Source organism: Myotis daubentonii, chromosome 15 (genome assembly GCF_963259705.1).
Source record: "Myotis daubentonii chromosome 15, mMyoDau2.1, whole genome shotgun sequence".
NCBI lineage: Eukaryota > Metazoa > Chordata > Mammalia > Chiroptera > Vespertilionidae > Myotis > Myotis daubentonii.
Window position 1 is genome coordinate 54,864,286 of NC_081854.1, and position 19,160 is coordinate 54,883,445.

A 19,160-nucleotide genomic window follows, 5' to 3' on the forward strand; every position below is an offset into this window, starting at 1 on the left:
AGCATCACTGGAAAATGAGCCATCCACTGCATAATAATTTTTGCTAATATCCTTGAGTTAAAATTCACATAAAATTAAATTCACCCATTTAGAATGCACAATTCAATAGTTTTTAGTGTTAGTAGGCTCACAGAACTTTGCAACAATTCACCACAACCTACGCAATCTAAGTTTAGAACTTTGTCATCATACCATAGCACATTCCATATCACAGCATTCACTCTCAATCCCCACTTTACCCCCTTTCCAGCCCTCGGCGATCACTAATCTGCTTTCTGTCTCTACAGATTTGTCGGTTACAAACATTTTCTATAAACGGATTCATACAACATTTTGTATTCTGTGTTTGGCTTTCACTTGGTATAAAGCTGTTAAGGCTCATCCATACCGCAGTGTGTATCACAACCTCATTCCTTTTCACTGCAGTATAATATTCCACTGTGTGGCGACAGGACATTGTGCTTATCCATTCAGCCCCTAAAGGCCTTTTGGGGTTGGTTTGTATTTGGGGGCTGTTACGAATAATGCTGCTATAAGCATTTGTGTCCGAGTGTTTGTGTGGACATGCTTCCATTTCTTGTGGGTACATACCTATGAGTGAGCAAATAACTGAACAGACAGAAACGTGCATAAATATTTTTAATGTAAGTGTCACCGGAGGAAAAAGGGAAACGGAAACATCAACGCCAAACACATTAACCAGAAAACAACTCTCTGATGCCAGAGTACAAGGTAAGATCTTTAAAACCTTCCAAAATACGACCTCTATTTGATAATAAAAATGAATGTAAAAAGTACATAAATATCCATACACATTAGGTCAAAACGAACCCATAGCTGTCACCAGCCCAGTAAAAAGAAGAAACGTTCTGTTGGTTCCAACCGGCGGCCTGCCATGCTCTCCCCTCAGGCCTCCTCCTGGAAAAGTCTCACCTCCAGTGCTCTGTGTGCAACTCCATCCAGTCAACGTGCTCTGAACGTGCACCTTGCTCCATGCACCGTGACAGCAGAAATTCATAAAACCCTTGCCTTCTGGTTCTCAAGAAATTCCGATTCTAGTGGGATACTTGCTGATAATTGTATGTGGAGATGTTAAGATATAAACCAAAAAAAGCAAACTTTGTTCTCTACAGGGCCACATAGCAAATATAATGAATATTCTCTGTCTTCTTTTTTTTTTTTCTTTACAATCTTTTAGAAACATAAAAACCATTCTTAGCTCAGGGGCCAGAATGGGTATAAAACTATACCCACAGAGAACAATTACATGTGTAACTTTACCAACTACACATGCTGGATAAAATTTAAAATTCAAAAATATGTGTTATAATTGCCTCAATTCAATTCTGGCTCTTTTTTTGTTTTTTGTTTTTTACTAATTGTTTGCTTATTTCCAAGACTCTGTTAATACCAATGTTATTTCTTCCACAGAGGCCTTGGTAATTGGTGAAATAAACTCTTTTTCGGCCCCTAAGTGGCACCTACCCTCCAATTCCCCACTGAAGCTACATTCTGCAAAGCTAGCTGGGATCTTGTGGCATACCAGGTCCTAATAACACACACACACAATCTCTTCCTGTACTAATCCCTCTGTATTAACGTGAATGGTCTAAGCTACATGGTGAACAAACTTCCAAATCTCAGGGGCTTAATGCAACAAACAAACTTTCTTACTGTCCAGTGTGGGCCAATGGGAAGCAGAGGTGGGCTCTACCCCACACAGTCATTCATGGATCAGACTACTGGAGACCCCAATACCTGGAACACAGAGTCCCCAAAGTCACTGTGGCAGGGAGAGAGAAAGCATGCAAGTGGCACACTAGCTCTTAAATGTCTTGACTAGGAATGATACCCAGCCCTTCTGCTTCCGTTTCTTTGCTCAGAACTAATCATATGATCCCACCTCACTGCAAGGGAAGCTGGGAATTGTAGTCTTCCCAGTGTGCTCAGAAAGAAGAGCGAGAGCTAAGAGTTCTATAGGAAAAGCTCAAGTAGATGCAGGACGCCAGAAATGATCTCACCAAGGCTGGGTGTGCCTCAAGGATCTCAGTCATACATTAGCATATGACTACTAAAGTGTGGTATGTAGACCACTCATGCCGAAATACATCCACGTTCACCATCCTTAGGGTCTCCAGGCTGGTAAAGCCAGGTCACCATAGCACATTCCTGACCTCAGTGCAGCAGAAATGAACAAGGGTTGCTTACTCATCTCTGGGGTTATGTTATCAGGCTTATCTGATAAACAGTTCCAAGATGAATCAAACTTTAGGTTTATCTAAAGCAGCGGTTCTCAACCTGTGGGTCACGACCCCTTCGGGAGTCGAACGACCTTTTCACAGGGGTCGCCTAAGACCATCGGAAAACACATATATAATTACATATTGTTTTTGTGATTAATCACTATGTTTTAATGATGTTAAATTTGTAACAATGAAATTGGGGGTCACCGCAACATGAGGAACTGTATTAAAGGGTCGCGGCATTCGGAAGGTTGAGAACCACTGATCTAAAGCAACATCACACAATGCTACCAACAGCACATATGCACGGAAATGCATGTCTGAGAACAGGATGAGAATCCAACCGCTAACTGGTCATTTTGACAAAAAAAAAGACCCTGAGCCCCTCCCTCCAGGACCCCATGCCTCTCCTTCACACCCTCCCCACCCCTGGAGGACACAGCACATAAAGACTATCTTACCTCTGCACACCCACAATGCCGCACTCAGTACTGTGTACCTAGGAAGGTGCTCAACAAACACGTCTTTATTTGAATGAAACCATGAAAGGAAGTGACTCAACGAGACGACAGTGGAAGCTGAGTCCTCTTAGCGCATGGCCTCTCCCATAGCAACATTCCAGGGTTAAAAACCTGGGACAGAGGGAGCTGCGCGTTTCCCAGAAGGACCTGGGAGGCATGCGGGGTGGGTAGCTGAGTTGGACACTGGCTCACAATGCCCCAAGGACACTGACAAATCGCCCAATAATAACCCGTGTGAGTCTCAGATGCCACTCCTCAGCGCGGCTCCAGAGGAGCCAAAGGGAATTATTCATTAGCGAGCGTGAATAACACTGGGTACCACCAGCAGGTTGTGTTTGCCTTTGCTGAATTATTCATGAGCGTTTGTGAGCCATGTACAACCCAAAGGGTGTGTTAAACCCATCCAGATTGTGAGGCAATGTTTGTTTTCTTTCAAAAAGATTTTACTTAAAAAAAAAAAAAAATCCCCTCCAAGCTACAGTTCTTGCATTTCAGACCCGTTCTAAATCTGGCTAAACAAGCGGGTGAAGAGTAGCACGCCAAGGCAGAAAGGGACATCGGGGACCTTATTGAATATGCATCATGATCATGACAGGCAGTCGACTGAACCAATGCTTGTTTACCTGTCCGCGTCTTGCCTTTTCAGATGTTGCAGGGTCAAAGCCAGTAGGAGCTCTACAATGAGATTCCTAGGTGGAGGGAAAGAAAAGTCCTTTGAGTCCTGTCACAGAGCAGATGCAAATTTAATTACAGCGCGTTAAGCTTTCCATCGTGTCTAGGTGTCCTTGGAAAGCAACTGTAAACAACAGACACTGGGCAATCAGGTGTCAGGGGCTCGTCTGATCTGCTCCGAAATGTCACAGATCCCTGCCAGGACCTGAGTTGGGAAGGGGAACAAAGAGAGAGAACAGAGGGTGTTGCAGGCAGACCTTAGGGGGCGAGGGGAGGGGGGTGGGCCTATTGGCGCTGGGGAGGGCTCCCACTTCCCTGCTCCAGCTTTCCAGAGGACGAGCTCCCGCCCTGACAAAGCTCTCTCATCTCACGTTTGTTATACGTCCCCCCGTGGTCTGCAGAAACCACCGCCACAACTGGGGAGTCCACTGGAGAGGTACTGAGCACAGTCACATTCCTCGGCACTGAGAGAAAGCTGGCATGGAGAAATCTGGACATGAATGCAGAATCTAAATTCAGGTACACGAGAACGTCTCAGCCAGCAGTCTCCAGGAGCACCTAGGCCTCGCTGCATGCCCGTCTTCTGAGCGCGCCCCTAATTGAATAAGAAGAATGTTCCGTTCTATGAAGCTCCGGGCCTGCACGGAGCTGTCAAGTGTCCTGCTGTTTCCCTGCTAATGGGAGAGGCATGTGCAGGCGAGTGAGAGGAAGTGGTCCCTGCGTGTACGCGATTTGTAATTCTGCAAAGAGCCCGCAGCCTTCCTGAAGGGTGCCCACATCCAGGGCACACTGATCGCTTCCCTGACACAACTACTCACAGCCAAGCCCGGCTTCCAGGGCTGCTCTCCGCTGAGTTCTCTTACAGGAATTTTAAATGTTATTGACTTAAGTCAAACTCTACCCACTTACTCACTGCTATAATGCTGTAACAATTTCCAAATGGAGTGTGTGTGTGGGGGGGGGGGGGGGGGATTTTGAAAGCAACCAAGCTCTATTAAACGTGGAGCAAATTAACCAAACTCTCTGAGCTTTGATTTCCTCATCTCTAAGTGTGTGTGTGTGTGGGGGGGGGGGGGGGGGGGATGGCAGCCGCGGAGGGTTCCTGTGAGGATTACAGAGGATCCTCCATGTTAGTTACAGCCAGGATGATTCTATTATAGGACAGGAAAATTAATATTCATAATGCAATCATTATTTGCCTAGCAACATTAGTCCCATGACAATAAATTGCATTAAAAGTATTCCTAATGTTCTCTGCAAACGTTACAATTACTTCATTACCTAACATATCAAGATGAACACGGTCGTTCTTTCCTCCCACTTTACCACCTTCAGTGATGAGAGAGCGGCATCAAGCATTCCCTAGGTTTCCAAAGAATTGATCTATTACCTAAATACCAGCCAGGGAGCAAGGAGGAACAGAAGTAGAGGCAACTGGAGTCATGAGAGTGTGGGTCCCCTTCATTTTTCAGTCTCCTGAGGTCTCATCCTCCTTAGGGTTCTTCTAAAAGCCGGGGGCCCAGGAGGAAGGACAGGACCAAAAGGGGACACCTAGTGGTCAGGGAAGTTTCCATGCGGACTATAGTTAAACAGTAAGTAAGGGTAACCTAGGTGGCTTTACAATCAAGAAAACCTCTTTATGCCCAGCAGGTATGGCTCAGTGGTTGAGCATCCACCTATGAACCAGGAGGTCACGGTTCCATTACCCATCAGGGCACATACCCAGGTTGTGGGCTCGATCCCCGGTAGGGGGTGTGCAGGAGGCAGCCAATCAGTGATTCTTTCTCATCATTGATGTTTCTCTCTCTCTCTCTCTCTCTCTCTCTCTCTCTCTCTCTCTCTCTCTCCCCCCTCTCCCCCCTCTCCCCTCTCCCCTCTCCCTCTCCCTCTCCCTCTCCCTCTCCCTCTCCCTCTCCCTCTCCCTCTCCCTTCCTCTCTGAAATCAATTTTTTTAATTTTTAAAGAATTTCACATTTTCATAAAATATTCTACTCACTTAGCAGAGACATAACAAGGGAATATAATTTATTATAAAATTCTTATTTGCAATTTCTGTCTCCATATATGTTTATAAGTATGCAAAATTCTTCAGGATTATAAAACAGATGTAACTGCTGCCATCCAGTCACTGTGTCCAGATCTTTAAAAAAAAATAAGACTGCACTACACACCCACCCAGGCAACTACACGTGTAACATTCAGGTTTGTGGGCTCGGTGACAGAGTCATTCTAGCTGTCACCACTCCTGTAGAAAACCAGTAAGACAGGGAAAACACAGGTCTATGTTTCTTGTTAACATTTACCGGGTGATCCTAGGGTTAGAGAGGACACTGCTAAATATTCATGTTGGAACACAAGGCAGGCGTATCTTTCTCATTTTGAAAAGGCTGTATCTAAAGTACGGAAGAAAGTCAACATAATTATCTTAATTACATTAAAACAAGTGGCTTCTGGTCCCTGTATTCTTGTTCCTTTGTATATCTTGGATGGCTCCCTGAAGATCAAATTTTGTATTTGTCCCTCTCTTTTATATATATATATATATATATATATATATATATATATATATATATATATATATATATATATACATATACATATATACATACATATATATATATATATATATATATATATATATATATATATATATATTGACTTCAGAGAGGAACGGAGAGGGAGAGACAGATAGAAACATCAGTGATGAGAGAGAATCATTGATCGGCTGCCCCCCATTAGGGATCAAGCCAGCAGGTGCCCGGACATGTGCCCTGACCGGGAATTGAACCGTGACCTCCTGGTTGATAAGTCAATGCTCAATCCCTGGGCCACACTGGCCAGGCTCCCTCTTTTTTTGAAACCAAAAAAAAAAAGGTGTTTTTAATCGTATGCACATATCTTAAAGACAATATTACTATTAGAAGCACTAAGACATACACATGAAGAAGAGCTGCTATCTCATACACTTTACAAGGGTTCATTTTACGTTATGTGAATTACACTTTAATTTTTTTTAATGCAATCATACTAATATAATTTTTTTAAAAAGTGGGGGTGGGGAATAGGGTCTCCACCATAGCTCTAAGTCTCTCATTCAAAAACCCTGAAAGCACTTTTCGATGACTTCTTCTTCTGAATATGCCTGCCCCTTCACACACACACACCCATCCACACACAGACGAGGCATCTCATTTCATCGGCATATTGGACTTTTCATCTATGAAATGACAGCAAGAATATTTTTCTCTGGCTGACTCACAGACGTATGAGAATGAAATGAGAGAGGTGCAAAGATGGACAACAACAAGTGTCAGCAAGGAGGTGAGGCACGGGAACCCTGTGTGCGTGGCTAGTGGGGATGTGAAATGATGCAATCGCTTTGGAAAAGTTTGGCAAATCCTCGGAGAGTTACACGGAGGAACCACGTGACTCAGTCATTCCACTCCTAGGTATAGAACCCAAGAGAAATGAAAACATGTGCCTGAACAGAAACTGGCTCACGAATGTTTACAGCAGCATTCCTGGACATGGCCCCCGAAAGGGAAACACCTAGATGTCACCCCGTGATGAATGGGTAAGTAAGATGTGGTCCATCCATGGAATGAGATATTGTTCGGCCACAAAAAGAAATGAAGGATGCATATATTCTGCAACATGGATGGATGCTGAAAACATAGGGATTTATGCTCAGTAAAAGAAGCCAGCCACCAGAGACCACCTATTTTGGTTCCATTTATATGACGTATCTCTGAAAGGCAGATCTATTAGCACGGGGAGTCTATAGGAAGCTGCTCGGGGCTGGGAGGGGGCGGCGTGAATGGGGAAGGACAGCGGTGAGAAGGGTTTTCTCTCAGAGGAGGCAGCTCCACAATTAGACTTCAGGGGGGAGGATGCACAACCCGGTAAATATACAACAACAACAAATCCCAAACACTGACTTGTACATTTTAAATGGGTAAACTGTCTTTGTGTAAATGAAATCTCAATAGACTTGTTAAAAAAAAAAAAATAGTGCCCCAGCCGGTGTGGCTAAATGGTTGAGTGTCGAGGAGGCGGCCGATCCATGATTCTCTCTCATCATGGATGTTTCTCTCTCTCTCTCTCTCCCTCTCCCTTCCTCTGAGATCAATAAACACATTTTTAAAATAAATATAAAAACAAACAGAAAGGGGAGCCCCCTCTAGGGATTCAGGTCTTGGGGCTCTGCCAATACACTGACTGAGGGTTGTGATTGAAGTCCCTTCCTGTCCTCAAATCTTAGGAAACCAGACTCTTATTTTTCCTTCCCCATTCATTCCTTCTACCATTACAAAGCTCCCTCTTCCCCTAGACATCAGGAGAAAAAATGTGAGCCTTCTGCTGGCCTTTTTGTGGTTTTTACCGCCTGCTGTTATTCTGAGAGGTGAGGGTGTACTCTGCCTCGGGCACCTCTCCTCCCATCCTCACCAGCCAGAAAGAAGAGCAGGTCTTGCGTTTTAGTGCCTGTTGACACAGCTGATAAAAGCAAGATAAGCAGTGTCTGCCCTTAGGTGCCTTAACCTCCACCTGGCCTGGAACAGAGACCTCAGAGTTCCCGCTGGGGCTCTGGGTGGGAACTGGAAAGTGATGTGACACCTCAAGGCCTCAACCAGCAGATCTCGACCAGCTGACAGTTCCTCCAGTGTCTGTTTTGTTCTGGACACCATGGCAGATCCTGAAAATACCAGACACGAATGAAAACACAGCGCTGTCTTCAAGGCGCTCACAGACCGGGCGGTAAATGGCTAGCTAACCAGGCACAGTGAGGTAACCGCTAGGGACGTGGACGAAGCAATTGGAGGAGTCTGGGGGCTATCTTTGAAAACCAGGTCATCTCTTCATTGTCTGGGTGCAGGGAGACGAGAGATGGGGCTCGCGGACCAGCACAGAAGCCCCACTTTTTTCCGGCAGGGGTATCAGGTATGATGTGATAGGAATGGGGGTGGGGGGGCAAGGGGCAGGCCCCAAATAATAACAGAAACACAAACCATGGGAACTGCACAGGGCAAGGCCGGGGGGGGGGGGGGGGGCTGACTTTAACATGTGACCAGGGGCAGAGCCACGTGACATTTTTAAAGAACTTGATGGAGGGGAAACCACAGCTGAAAGGGAAGGAGACAAGAAGAGCCTGGACCCGGGACTGGCATGAAGACGCAGGAAGGAAAGACATCAGGACGGAGGCCGGACTTGGTGACCCGGTGGAGGAGGAGCAGGAGTGGGGAAGCCCCTCCCGGCTTCCCAGGGCTCCCTGCCTCCCTGGAAGTCAGTTCTCTGCCTGAAGGAATCCTACACGAGGGCTCTTCCCTGAGGATCCACCCAGAGCGCCTCCTCTTGCCCGGCTTTGTTTCCTTCGCAGCCCTGGGAGCCCCCAAAAGGGAGACACTGGTTTCTGTTCCCTCTCTCCCTGCAGGATCTGAGCTCGGGGAAGGCAGGTGCTGCCGGCCGGGTTCGGGGCTGTACCCCAGGACTTAGAACCGGGCTGGCACATAGTAAGAGCTCAAAACATCCTTGCTGAGCCCTGGCCGGTGTGGCTCCGGTGACTGGGCATTGTCCTGTGCACAGAAAGGCTGCCAGTCCGATTTCAGGTCAGGGCACACGCCCGGGTTGCAGGCTCCATCCCTGGTAGGGTCATGTAGGAGGCAGCCGACTGATGTTTCTGTCACATAGATGTCTGTCTGTCTCTCTCTCTTTCCCTCTCTCTAAAAATCAATAAAAAATTATTTTAAAAAAATGCTTGCAGAGTGAGCAAATGAATGAATGATTGGGTGGGAGGGAAGAAGGGGTTCACACCACGTCACTCCACAATGTGCGTGGGTGGTTGTCAGCGGACTGTCTGGAGCTCAGGGCACTTTAGCAGAGGGCACAAGAGAAACTCCTGCCCCTCCTGGGACCACCTAGAAGAAGTACTTGAATTAGAGTCCTGGCCCAGAATAAGAGGGTATCAGAGATGACCGTTCTTGACCTAGAGGGCGGGGCCACATCTATTCACTAAATGTCGGACCTTATCCCACCTGCAGCCTTTGAAGCCCCCAGGCACCTGCCTCGTCCCTGCGCCCACCTCCCCTTTCTGCCTCTGCACCTCTCCTGCATGTGGGTCTCTGCCGCTCTCGTGTCTGCGGGGCGCCCATGCACATGTACGTATGAAATCGGGTTTTCCCTTGCCAACCTGTCTCGTATGTATCTGATTGTTAGACCAGCCTTGTTCCTCCCCGACACGGGCACCGCACCGCAGGTTGGCGAAGTGAGTGCTTAGTTAACTGAAATCAGCAGCATGGGAGGGGGCAAGAGTGGCAACACAACGATGGGCATGCACGAGTTCCAGAGCGTTCTATCTGCCCCAGCATCGCCTGCTGGCTATTTCGGGAGTCTTTCCCGCTGAGGAAAGGACCAGGAGATCCGGAGGTGCCTCTGGAGGGCCTAGAGTTCTGACAAACGCAAGCACTTGTCAAAACGGATGCCTGTCATCCTCACCAACGAGTGCCCCCACTTCTGCACCTGAAGGAACAGAGACGGAGGGGTTGCCTGACCTGCACTCGGAGACACAGCCGGAGATGGCAGAAGGGAAACGAGAATTCAGGCTTCCAGGTTCCCCGCCCCACCCACCCCACAATGCTGGCAGCAAGCCAGGTCCAGGTACCCGAACTCAAACACCTGAAGAGTGTGGTGGGCTTTCCTTCACACCCGCCCCCCGCCCCCCGCCCCCGCCCCGGGATGCTTGTTAATGCAGAGTTTCAAACTTAGGAGAAAAGAGGGCTTTCAAGGCTGTGTTTCTCTTTTTTTTTTTCTTTCTTTTTTGCTAATCCTCGCCCGAGGATATTTTCCCATTGATTTTTAGGGAGCATGAAAGAGAGAGGGAAAGACAGAGAGAAACATCGATGTGAGAGAAACACATTGATTGGTTGCCTCCTGCGCGAGCCCAGACCAGGGCCTGGGGTCGGGGAGGAACCTGCAACCGAGGTACGTGCTCTTGACCGGAATCGAACCCGGGACCCTTTGGTCTGCAGGCACGGCCGTGTTTCTCTCTCTGAAAAACCTATTGCCAAAGACAGACTCCGGAGCTTCTAAGGCTTATGCAGCCAGTTAAACTCCCTGTGCCCAAGTTTCTTTACCATGAGGGGGGGGAATGTTCAATGAGATAATAATCATACACAACCTCTTCGTTATTTATTTTAAATTCTAATCCCTGCAGCACAAATCACGCACGCTGGCCTCCCCATCCCTTTGCAACATCACAAAGACCGAGGGAAACGCTTCATCCTGTCCACTCACCCCGGGACCACGGGGCTAGCATGGGGCCCTGAAACCAAAACCGACGGCTGAAGCTGACAGAACACGCAGGACCGGGCTGAGAGGCGACGGGCAGAGCGGCTCACGTCTATTTAACACGCAGACCACAGCAGACAGCCGTGCTTTTCACACCGTGGCAGCAGACTCAACCTCTTGGCCCTGTGAAAGTCACGTCATGTGAATCTATTTCACCAAAAAAGAAAAAAAGGGGGAAACGAGGGGAAGAAAAGAAGAGGGACAGACTTCCTGTCTTCCGATTGAAGGTGTACGCACTCAGTCCTCGGATCTGGATGCGCCTTGGATGGTGCGGCTGTCAGCCTCGGAAGCTAAGCACTATGGGCTGCTGCACAGAGGGGGCCGGCCGGATGGAAACCACCTCTGACAGCCCGATAATGACGAGCGCGCTGCAGGCCAATGCCCGTCACTCACCACCATCGCCAGCCTGCTCCGACCGCTGCGCAGCGGCTAAGCGGAGGGTCAGAGGTGAAGCTCCGAGAAGCCGGCAACGGAGGGCAACTGTCACGCACGGCTGCCTCCTGCGCGGCGGCGAGGAGTGGCTGTCTCCCCCGGAACATGCAGAGCCTCCTCCTTCTGTCCGGGCGGAGACGCGTCTGAAGGTCCTAAATGAGGCCATTGCCAATTCACGAGGCTCCACACCGACAGCCTGCCATTCAAGCTGTCTCCGATTTGACTTTTCTTTCCCTATTTCAAGTCACAAATGCATGCAAAGCATACCCTTAAGCATCAGGCTTCAGCCGTGCTTTTAAGCATGCCATGTTTTAGACGCCTAGGTAGCCACAGACACGTACATGATCTCCGATCCTGAAGAAGGGAAAGAGAATGTGAAATCTGTTTATTCCTCTTGTAGGGAGTTTCTAAGTGTACAATTAAAGTGTACAATTAAAAATGGCACCGAAGAATCCAGGCATCCGTTTTCCAGGAATGTTCATAAGTGTGTACAATAAAAAAAAATAATCGGAAAAAATATATCATTTCAGCTTAATATTATCATCTTACTATGACAGCATGTGAATATAACTGTATATATAATTTCATTTCATGAAAGCGGTATAATTTTTAGTACACAGTGACTTATCAAAACATTTCTTGCTTTGGTCTGCTCACAAAAGAGGCAGGGTTTAGCATATGACATAAACACACCCATCTGTAATTCTAAGTTTGAGATCTTCTGCCTTCTGTATGGAGTGGATGCCGTGGCCCCACTCAGATGTGTGTATTAACATATATTGACAAAGAGATTTCCCCCTGATCTTGATTGAGTAACCAGGAATGTCTCCTCTTCTTTAGAAGCCGTTATGATTGTCTCTAGAAGTGACGGGCGTGGAGCCAGAATTAAGTTGGACAGATCTTCTTATAGCCTTTTCACCAACAATGGGCTTTCCGGCCACAAATAGAGCCGTAAGTAGCCCTCATCAGAGGCAGCCTTTAGTGGCATGAACTTGAAAATGACCCTTATAGAAAGGTGCTGGGCGACATCGACTGCAGCACTAAAGTCACTCCTTAAGCCCTGATCACTATCACTTCCTTAAGTAAGTCTGGGGAGCGAAGATAACCTCTCAACGGTAAGGAACAAGGGAGACTACGACACATCATTATTAAAGCTTATACAGAGGTCAACTAATTGTCCTACGTGCGAGCAAAAGAGCTCAGCTAGTGTCTGACACAGCCACGGGGAACCACGCGGAAGTTATTTTACGTGACCTATGAGCACGCATCAATCTCCCACTGGCTTGCTTCTCTTTCCTGAGGGGTCATTTTAGGGGGAAATTCCTCACTTCTTATTCAGGCATCCATGGGGCACAAAATCGCAGAGGCCGAATTCAGGGGCAGGGACCTCTTCCCGCAGTCCCTTCACCTGAGACCTGGGCGGTACCTCAAAGCTCAATGTGGACGGATAGAGGGCAAATGAAAAGAAGTACTTCTTAGGCCAGCACGGAGTCCTCTAATGGCACTCAGAACAAAAATTTAGATCGCAGATTCATAACGAGTAACAGAAGTAAACCAAGAATTTAGAAGAGGCGGATCTCTGAGCAGACTGCCGGGGACCAAAGCCCAATGCTCGATTTATTAAAATGTCAGCACGGTCTCTACTATGGGAAAAAGAGGGTGTCGTACCCGAATCTGTTGTCAGCCCCATAGTCGGAGGGCTGGGCCAAATTCCCTCCTCTGTTCTTGCTGCTCTGTGACTTTGCCTAAAGGGCTCCCCACTTCCTTCTTCCAAGCAGATGACACACAGAAGTTGGCTGGACATCAACCTGTGGTCATAAAACCCACCATTTACTTTCCATCTTCAAATATCTTCTGGGGGTGGGCATGGCCGTTGGCAGGAATAAGGCAGGCAGAGGTTTCTCAGGTTTGAGAAAGTGAGCAGGACAGTTTTCCCATGAAGAGGAAGGGCTAGACCTCATCTCCTATCTCCCTAACCAGAACTATCTCCCTATAGTAGATTCTCAATAAATGTCTGAGGAATGAATCAATAAATGAATTCCTCAAGAGTCCTTGTCAATCAATAAATTGAATTCCTCGATACTCCACCATTCTGAACTGGGATGATGGACAAAGGAATACACCAAAATGGCACTTTCTTAGAGACAAATGCAATTGATTCATACATGATCCATTTTCCCCATTCATCCACTATCACTCCCCGCCCACTCTTCCACATAGCCCAAATGTCAATAACTACAAGGTTTTTTCATTAAATATATGTGATTCAGCAAGATTATAATAAAAACTAGAGGCCCGGTGCACAAAATTCGTGCACGGGTGCAGTCCCTAGTCCTGGCTAGTGATCGAAGCACGAGCATCCGGTGTGGAAGGGCAGGTCCCACCTGACCTCTGGGCCCTGGGCAGCACCTGGGCCCCAAGGCCCCCACAGGCCCCCTCTGCCTGAGTCATCGGGCCCACCCACCTTGGCCTGGCGCTGCCCGCTCACCTGCTCCACCATCCCACCGCAGTCCCGCTCTTGTCAGGGCCCATCGGGGCCAACAGCACCTCCACTGCTGCCTGCTGCCAGCCCGGGCTGCCGAAGCCCACCATGTTCTGCGCCACCCCCTGGTGATCAGCGCGCGTCATAGCGAGCAGTAGAACTCCCGGTCAAATTCCCGGTGGAGGGGACAATTTGCATATTAGGCTTTTATTATATAGGATGTTATTGCTGGATTCGGCAGCATTCACAAGCAGTCAAATTAGTGGCTCCTGCTGGTTCAGCGCTCCCCAGACCAGGAGAGGAGCAGAACTCCCACACGCGGTATCTGTTCTGGGCACTGACAGCAGCCAGGGGTCCCATTAGGCCTGGACCGAGGTGGCTCTCCCTCCTCTTACGGGGTGCCTTTCGGTTAGGTCCTCAGGGGTATAATGACACGGCATCTAATTGTGTTTATCTTTCCTCCGTAAATGGAAGCAAAAGCCACATGCTTACAGCTCAAATAATCTTAGACGCATTGCTACCTGCTCATGGTTGGGGGGCGCAGGGAACAAAGCTGACTGGAGGGACTGCTCTTCTCTGTGTCTGATTCTGCAGGGCGAGATGCTTCCCTGAAGGCCCTAAGCGCTTGAAGATCATTATCATTAGTCTGCAAGTCTGAGCTAACCCAGGCAGCTGGCCCTGTTTTCCCCCCCTCTCGGCTGAGCAAGAGCCAGACACACTCACCTTGCCATATTCATTGTGCACCCAACTGTTCAGCGCCAGGGGTACCAGTTGCCTCCAGGTCATGAAATAATACTAAAAACTTGATAATCATTCATTGATTTAGTTTTCAGCATACTATATCATTTGAATCCAATGGGAGCATAAAGAGCTATTTGTGAGGTCAACCACGGTACAGACAGAGGCTGACACGCTATTGATGGCGAGGTGGAGAGAAATTGCTAAATACAGCAGATCGATACCTCGTTTCACTGTTACAGCCTTCTGCAGACATAAAATATCTATCTTTACAGCTACAAAAATAATAATAATGAAAGTGGGAGATAAATGCTTCCCTGAAGGTAAACTATTTGATTAGCTGAGGGCAAAGGTGACAGCAGCAGTTACACTAAAGTAACTTTATAGTCTTAAATAAAAACAGGAGGAAGAGCAGGAGATGGAATGGCCAGAGGAGTCGGGCCACTTCGGCGGCTCGGGAAAAACTCTCCTGAAACGCACAGCGCTCGCTGGCTAAAGGACCGCCAAAAGCTAAGGCTTTCCGGTGGTCTGCCGTGCAGATGCCTGAGACCTGGTCTGCCTTACATATACATACACCAAGCACTTCAAACAAAAGGCCTGCTATTGTTGATGGAGAGCAAATCAAGGGTTGAAGGTAGGCCGGCCAGCGTGGCTCAGTGGTTGAGCGTCGACCTGTGAACCAGGAGGTCAAACTTCGATTCCTGGTCAGGGCACAGGCCCGGGTTGCGGGCTCGATCCTCAGTGTGTGGCGTGCAGGAGGCAGCCAATCCATGATTCTCTCTCATTATCGATGTTCCTATCTCTCTCTCCCTCTCCCTTCCTCTCTGAAATTAAAAAAAATAAATAAAAAACTTTAAAACAATTGAGGGTAAATAAATGCTCTGTAAAGTAAAAGCAAAAAACACAACTTTCAATCTCTATGTGCTACCATTTACCAAGAAATGTTATGAGTCAACCATATCATACCCTGGTGGATATGATGTCCTTCAGTGAATGCTGTTCTAAAAGAGAATATTTAACAATTACACAGAATACTATTATCACTCTGCATTGGGATTAAAAACAATCTGTTATCAGCACTGGCCTGCGTGGCTCAGTTGGTACGGGCCCTTGACCGGAATCAAGTCCGCAACCCTTCAGTTTGAGGGCCGACACTCTATCCAGTGAACTAAACCGGGCAGAGCCATATTTAAAAAAATAATAACAATTTCTGCTCCAAAGACCTTGATCGTTTCTATACTGGGGAATGGGGCTGGTGGAGTGGTGGATAAGACACCAGTAAAAGCTTTCTACTGTACATCGTTTTTCTATCTATATAACATGTTGACTGCTTAATATTCTCTTACATTCATTATCTTTGACATCTCAGCTGAAGCAGGGAGGGGAGTTGAGGATATGCCCATTTTACGATTGAAGAAAGAAGAGAGAGACTGAGTGAGGGACTCTTAGCAGAGATGACCTAGGTAACGACAGATAGAATCCGAGATGCCAGCCTCCCAACTATAGCGAAGGTCTCCCTCGCAGACAGCAGCTGCTATCTCTAGTGAAGAGCCATGGAAACAAACAAACAAACAAAACAACAGCGAGCAAAAACTGGCTCCTAGAAACACAGGACAACCTGATGGTTGCCAGAGGAGGGCGGGTGGAGGGATGAGTGACAAGGCGAAGGGGAATGTGGTCACTGACAGTGTGGTAATGTGGCCTGGTGACAGATGAGTACTAGACGTAGTGTGCAGATTACCTGGTAAGATATATAAATGTCGAACCACTATGCCGTGCCTTGAAACTAATAAAATACTGTATGCCAACTATACTTTAATAACTTTTTAAAAAAGCGTAGAAGTCTACACAACACGATGAAAAGTGTTGGAGTTGGTTAATTCCTGCGTGGGGTGGGTGGGCAGGTGGGTGGGTGGGGGTGTGATGGGTGGGGTTGACATTGAAAGGTATCATTAAACTCTGACCATTAGAATGGTGTGTCGAGAATAACAAAAGAAACAGAATAAAAAGCGTATCTGAGTATTCTGACATTCAAATTAGTCAGTAAATGTAGTGGGAATAACGGGTTAACCATTTGGGAAGAGCAAGATAGATAACTACTCCATATCATACTAAAATTCTAGATGCATTAAAGAACTATATGAAAAAAATTAAAACATAAAATAACTGCAAGGACATACAGGTGACCATTAATTGAATACGTTGGTGGGAAAATTTCCCCCATATAGACACAAAGGAAAACTTTTGAATAACAAAATCCAAAAAGTAGAAGTCAAGCAATAAACAAACTAGGAAAAATATTTCCATCACATGATTAATAAATAATATCCCTAGTCTAGGAAGTATTCTTCTAAATCAACAAGAAAAATTAAATATATATTAGTAAAATGAACAAAGGAACTATATTTGGCCAACAAACACGGTAGGAGGGAATTCAACCATACATTTAATAATTAAGAAAACACAAATTCACTCAGCAATGAGCTCCTACAGCATTGCTTCCGTACTGGCAAATATTTTTATGTTATGATGACTGGCAGAGCAGAGCAGAAACCGGCATCACTGTCTGGGTGGCATTGGACAATGCAAACCAAAACCTTTACAAATGTTAACCTGACAATCCACCTTCTTCTTATGACCCTATGGAAAATACCAGAGATTTGCACAGAGATTTATGTGCTAGAATAATCACCGAAGGATAATTTGATTGATTGATTTTTTTAATTGATTTTTTTTACAGAGAGGAAAGGAGAGTGATAGAGAGATATAAACATCCTTGACAGAGAAACATCGTCAATTGGCTGCCTCCTGCACACCCCCTACTAGGGATCAAGCCCACAACCCAGGCATGTGCCCTGAATAGGAAATGAACCGGTGACCTCTTGGTTCATGGGTCAGCGCTCAACCACTGAGCCACACTGGTCAGGCTGAAGGATAATTTATAATAGCAAAAAAAAAAAAAAAAATCCAAATGATGAGATACCAAATAATTGTAATGACATGGAAAATATTCACAGTAAAGAGCAAAGTACAAAATAGGCACATTATGATTCCTATTGTTTAAAAATACATCTTATATAAATATGTGTCCATATATTTTATATGAAATTGGGATCATACTGCATATATTGTACATATAATAGGCATAATAATATTTTAAGAAATACACCAGTGTGTATACTAAGTAACACAGTGGTTATCCCTGGAGGATTACAGGAGACCTTTTAAATTCCTGTTTGTTTGTTTTTTCTATATTTTTAAATTTTTCTAAAATAATAAATAATTACATAATCAGAAAAATATTTTAAATAAGGAATTCTTCACTGTCTTATATGCCATACACATTGTGGTCAAACATTTACAAAGCTGTCTTTCATAAGTCACATGTGAAAATAATAAAATAATTTCATTGCCTCTAGCCACATCCATGGCAATAATAGTAGCTAATGACTATAGCGCACTTATATATGCCAATAACTATCATTATACTTAATAGCAGACTATTACTTAATATTCTTAATACTAAAATAATTCTTAATGCTAGAATTCTAGTATTAACATACTTAATGCTAGAATACTAATATATGCACATCACTATTCTAAATGCTTTATATATATTCAATCTCTTAGTCTTCACAGCTATTATTATCCCCATTTTACAGATGAAGGTTGAGGCTCAAGGACATCAGGTGACCTGCCCAAGATCTACTAGCCAGTAAGTAGAGGGTGTGGGGGTAAAAAAAAAAAAAAAAGGCAGCCTGGCTCCAAAATCCATGCTCTTCACCAGGACAGGCTCCAGTCTCTCCTGACAAACTATTCTCTAAAACAACAAGACTGATTATACTATACACGCCAGGACATAAACAAGCAAATAAACACCATCCCCTTCCTTCAAAGTGGTCTCGATGGGAAACTCTATAGAGACCCAAAGATCTGGTCACTGATCAAACACTTGTACACATCCTTCCTTTGTCTCCAGGGGGCAGTAATCAAGCCTCCTGTGTGGGGGGTGGGCGGGGGGGGGGGGGGGGGGGGATGCAGTCTCTTTCAAACAGCTAGCAATCATTCACACACAAGTCTGAAAGTGTGATTAAACTGCACAACTCTGCATTTGGTAATAAGGCAAGAAAAGCCGAGGACCGGATTTTAATCCTGTGCCCATAAGTGGCATCCACTCCCAGGAACTGCATTCGCAAGTGGATCTGAACATTGACCGTGCTGCGTTCTTGCAATTATTTGTCCGTAGGCCTATCTCCCTGCTGAGCTGAGGTCCTCAATGGCAAAGACTGTATCTGACTCATCCTTGAGTCTCCAGCCCCGACCACAATTCCGGCACACAGAGGACGATTTTCTGAATGAACCCTACAGAGAAGGCCACACGAATGCTTTAAGCAATGACAATGTATTAGGATAAAAAAAATAGGTATGTTACCAAGAGGGCATCTGAGTCTGTGTACAAATAAACATATAATGTATGTGGGGACTATACTGAAGAAAAATGGAAATTTTAAGGAATAATTCCTAAAATTCTAAGTATTAAAGAAGATAGAACTCAGTTTGAATAGGTCTTCCTGTAATTATAATACTATGTAGCTGTAGTCATTCCTCACAAAACACAAGGGCGGGGTGGGAGGAGTAGATAGGCCTCATTGTCTCAAAAGCAATCTACGGAACCAAGGATGCAGAAATGACCATAAACTTTCTCAGGCAATGATGCAAACGCCCATCTGC

General features: G+C 46.0%; 1 protein-coding gene across 2 annotated transcripts in view; it reads right to left on the bottom strand.

Moving 5' to 3' along the window:
• FTO (FTO alpha-ketoglutarate dependent dioxygenase) overlaps nt 1-19,160 on the bottom strand; it is a 251,363-nt gene that overhangs the window by 224,384 nt on the left and 7,819 nt on the right. The window contains exon 2 of one of the 2 annotated variants that reach the window (XM_059668034.1): nt 3,388-3,453. The exons of the other annotated variant lie outside the window; for it this stretch is intronic. Coding sequence (XP_059524017.1) covers nt 3,388-3,453 — 66 coding nt within the window. The remainder of the gene's footprint in view (nt 1-3,387; nt 3,454-19,160) is intronic. 2 annotated transcript variants of the gene reach the window in all.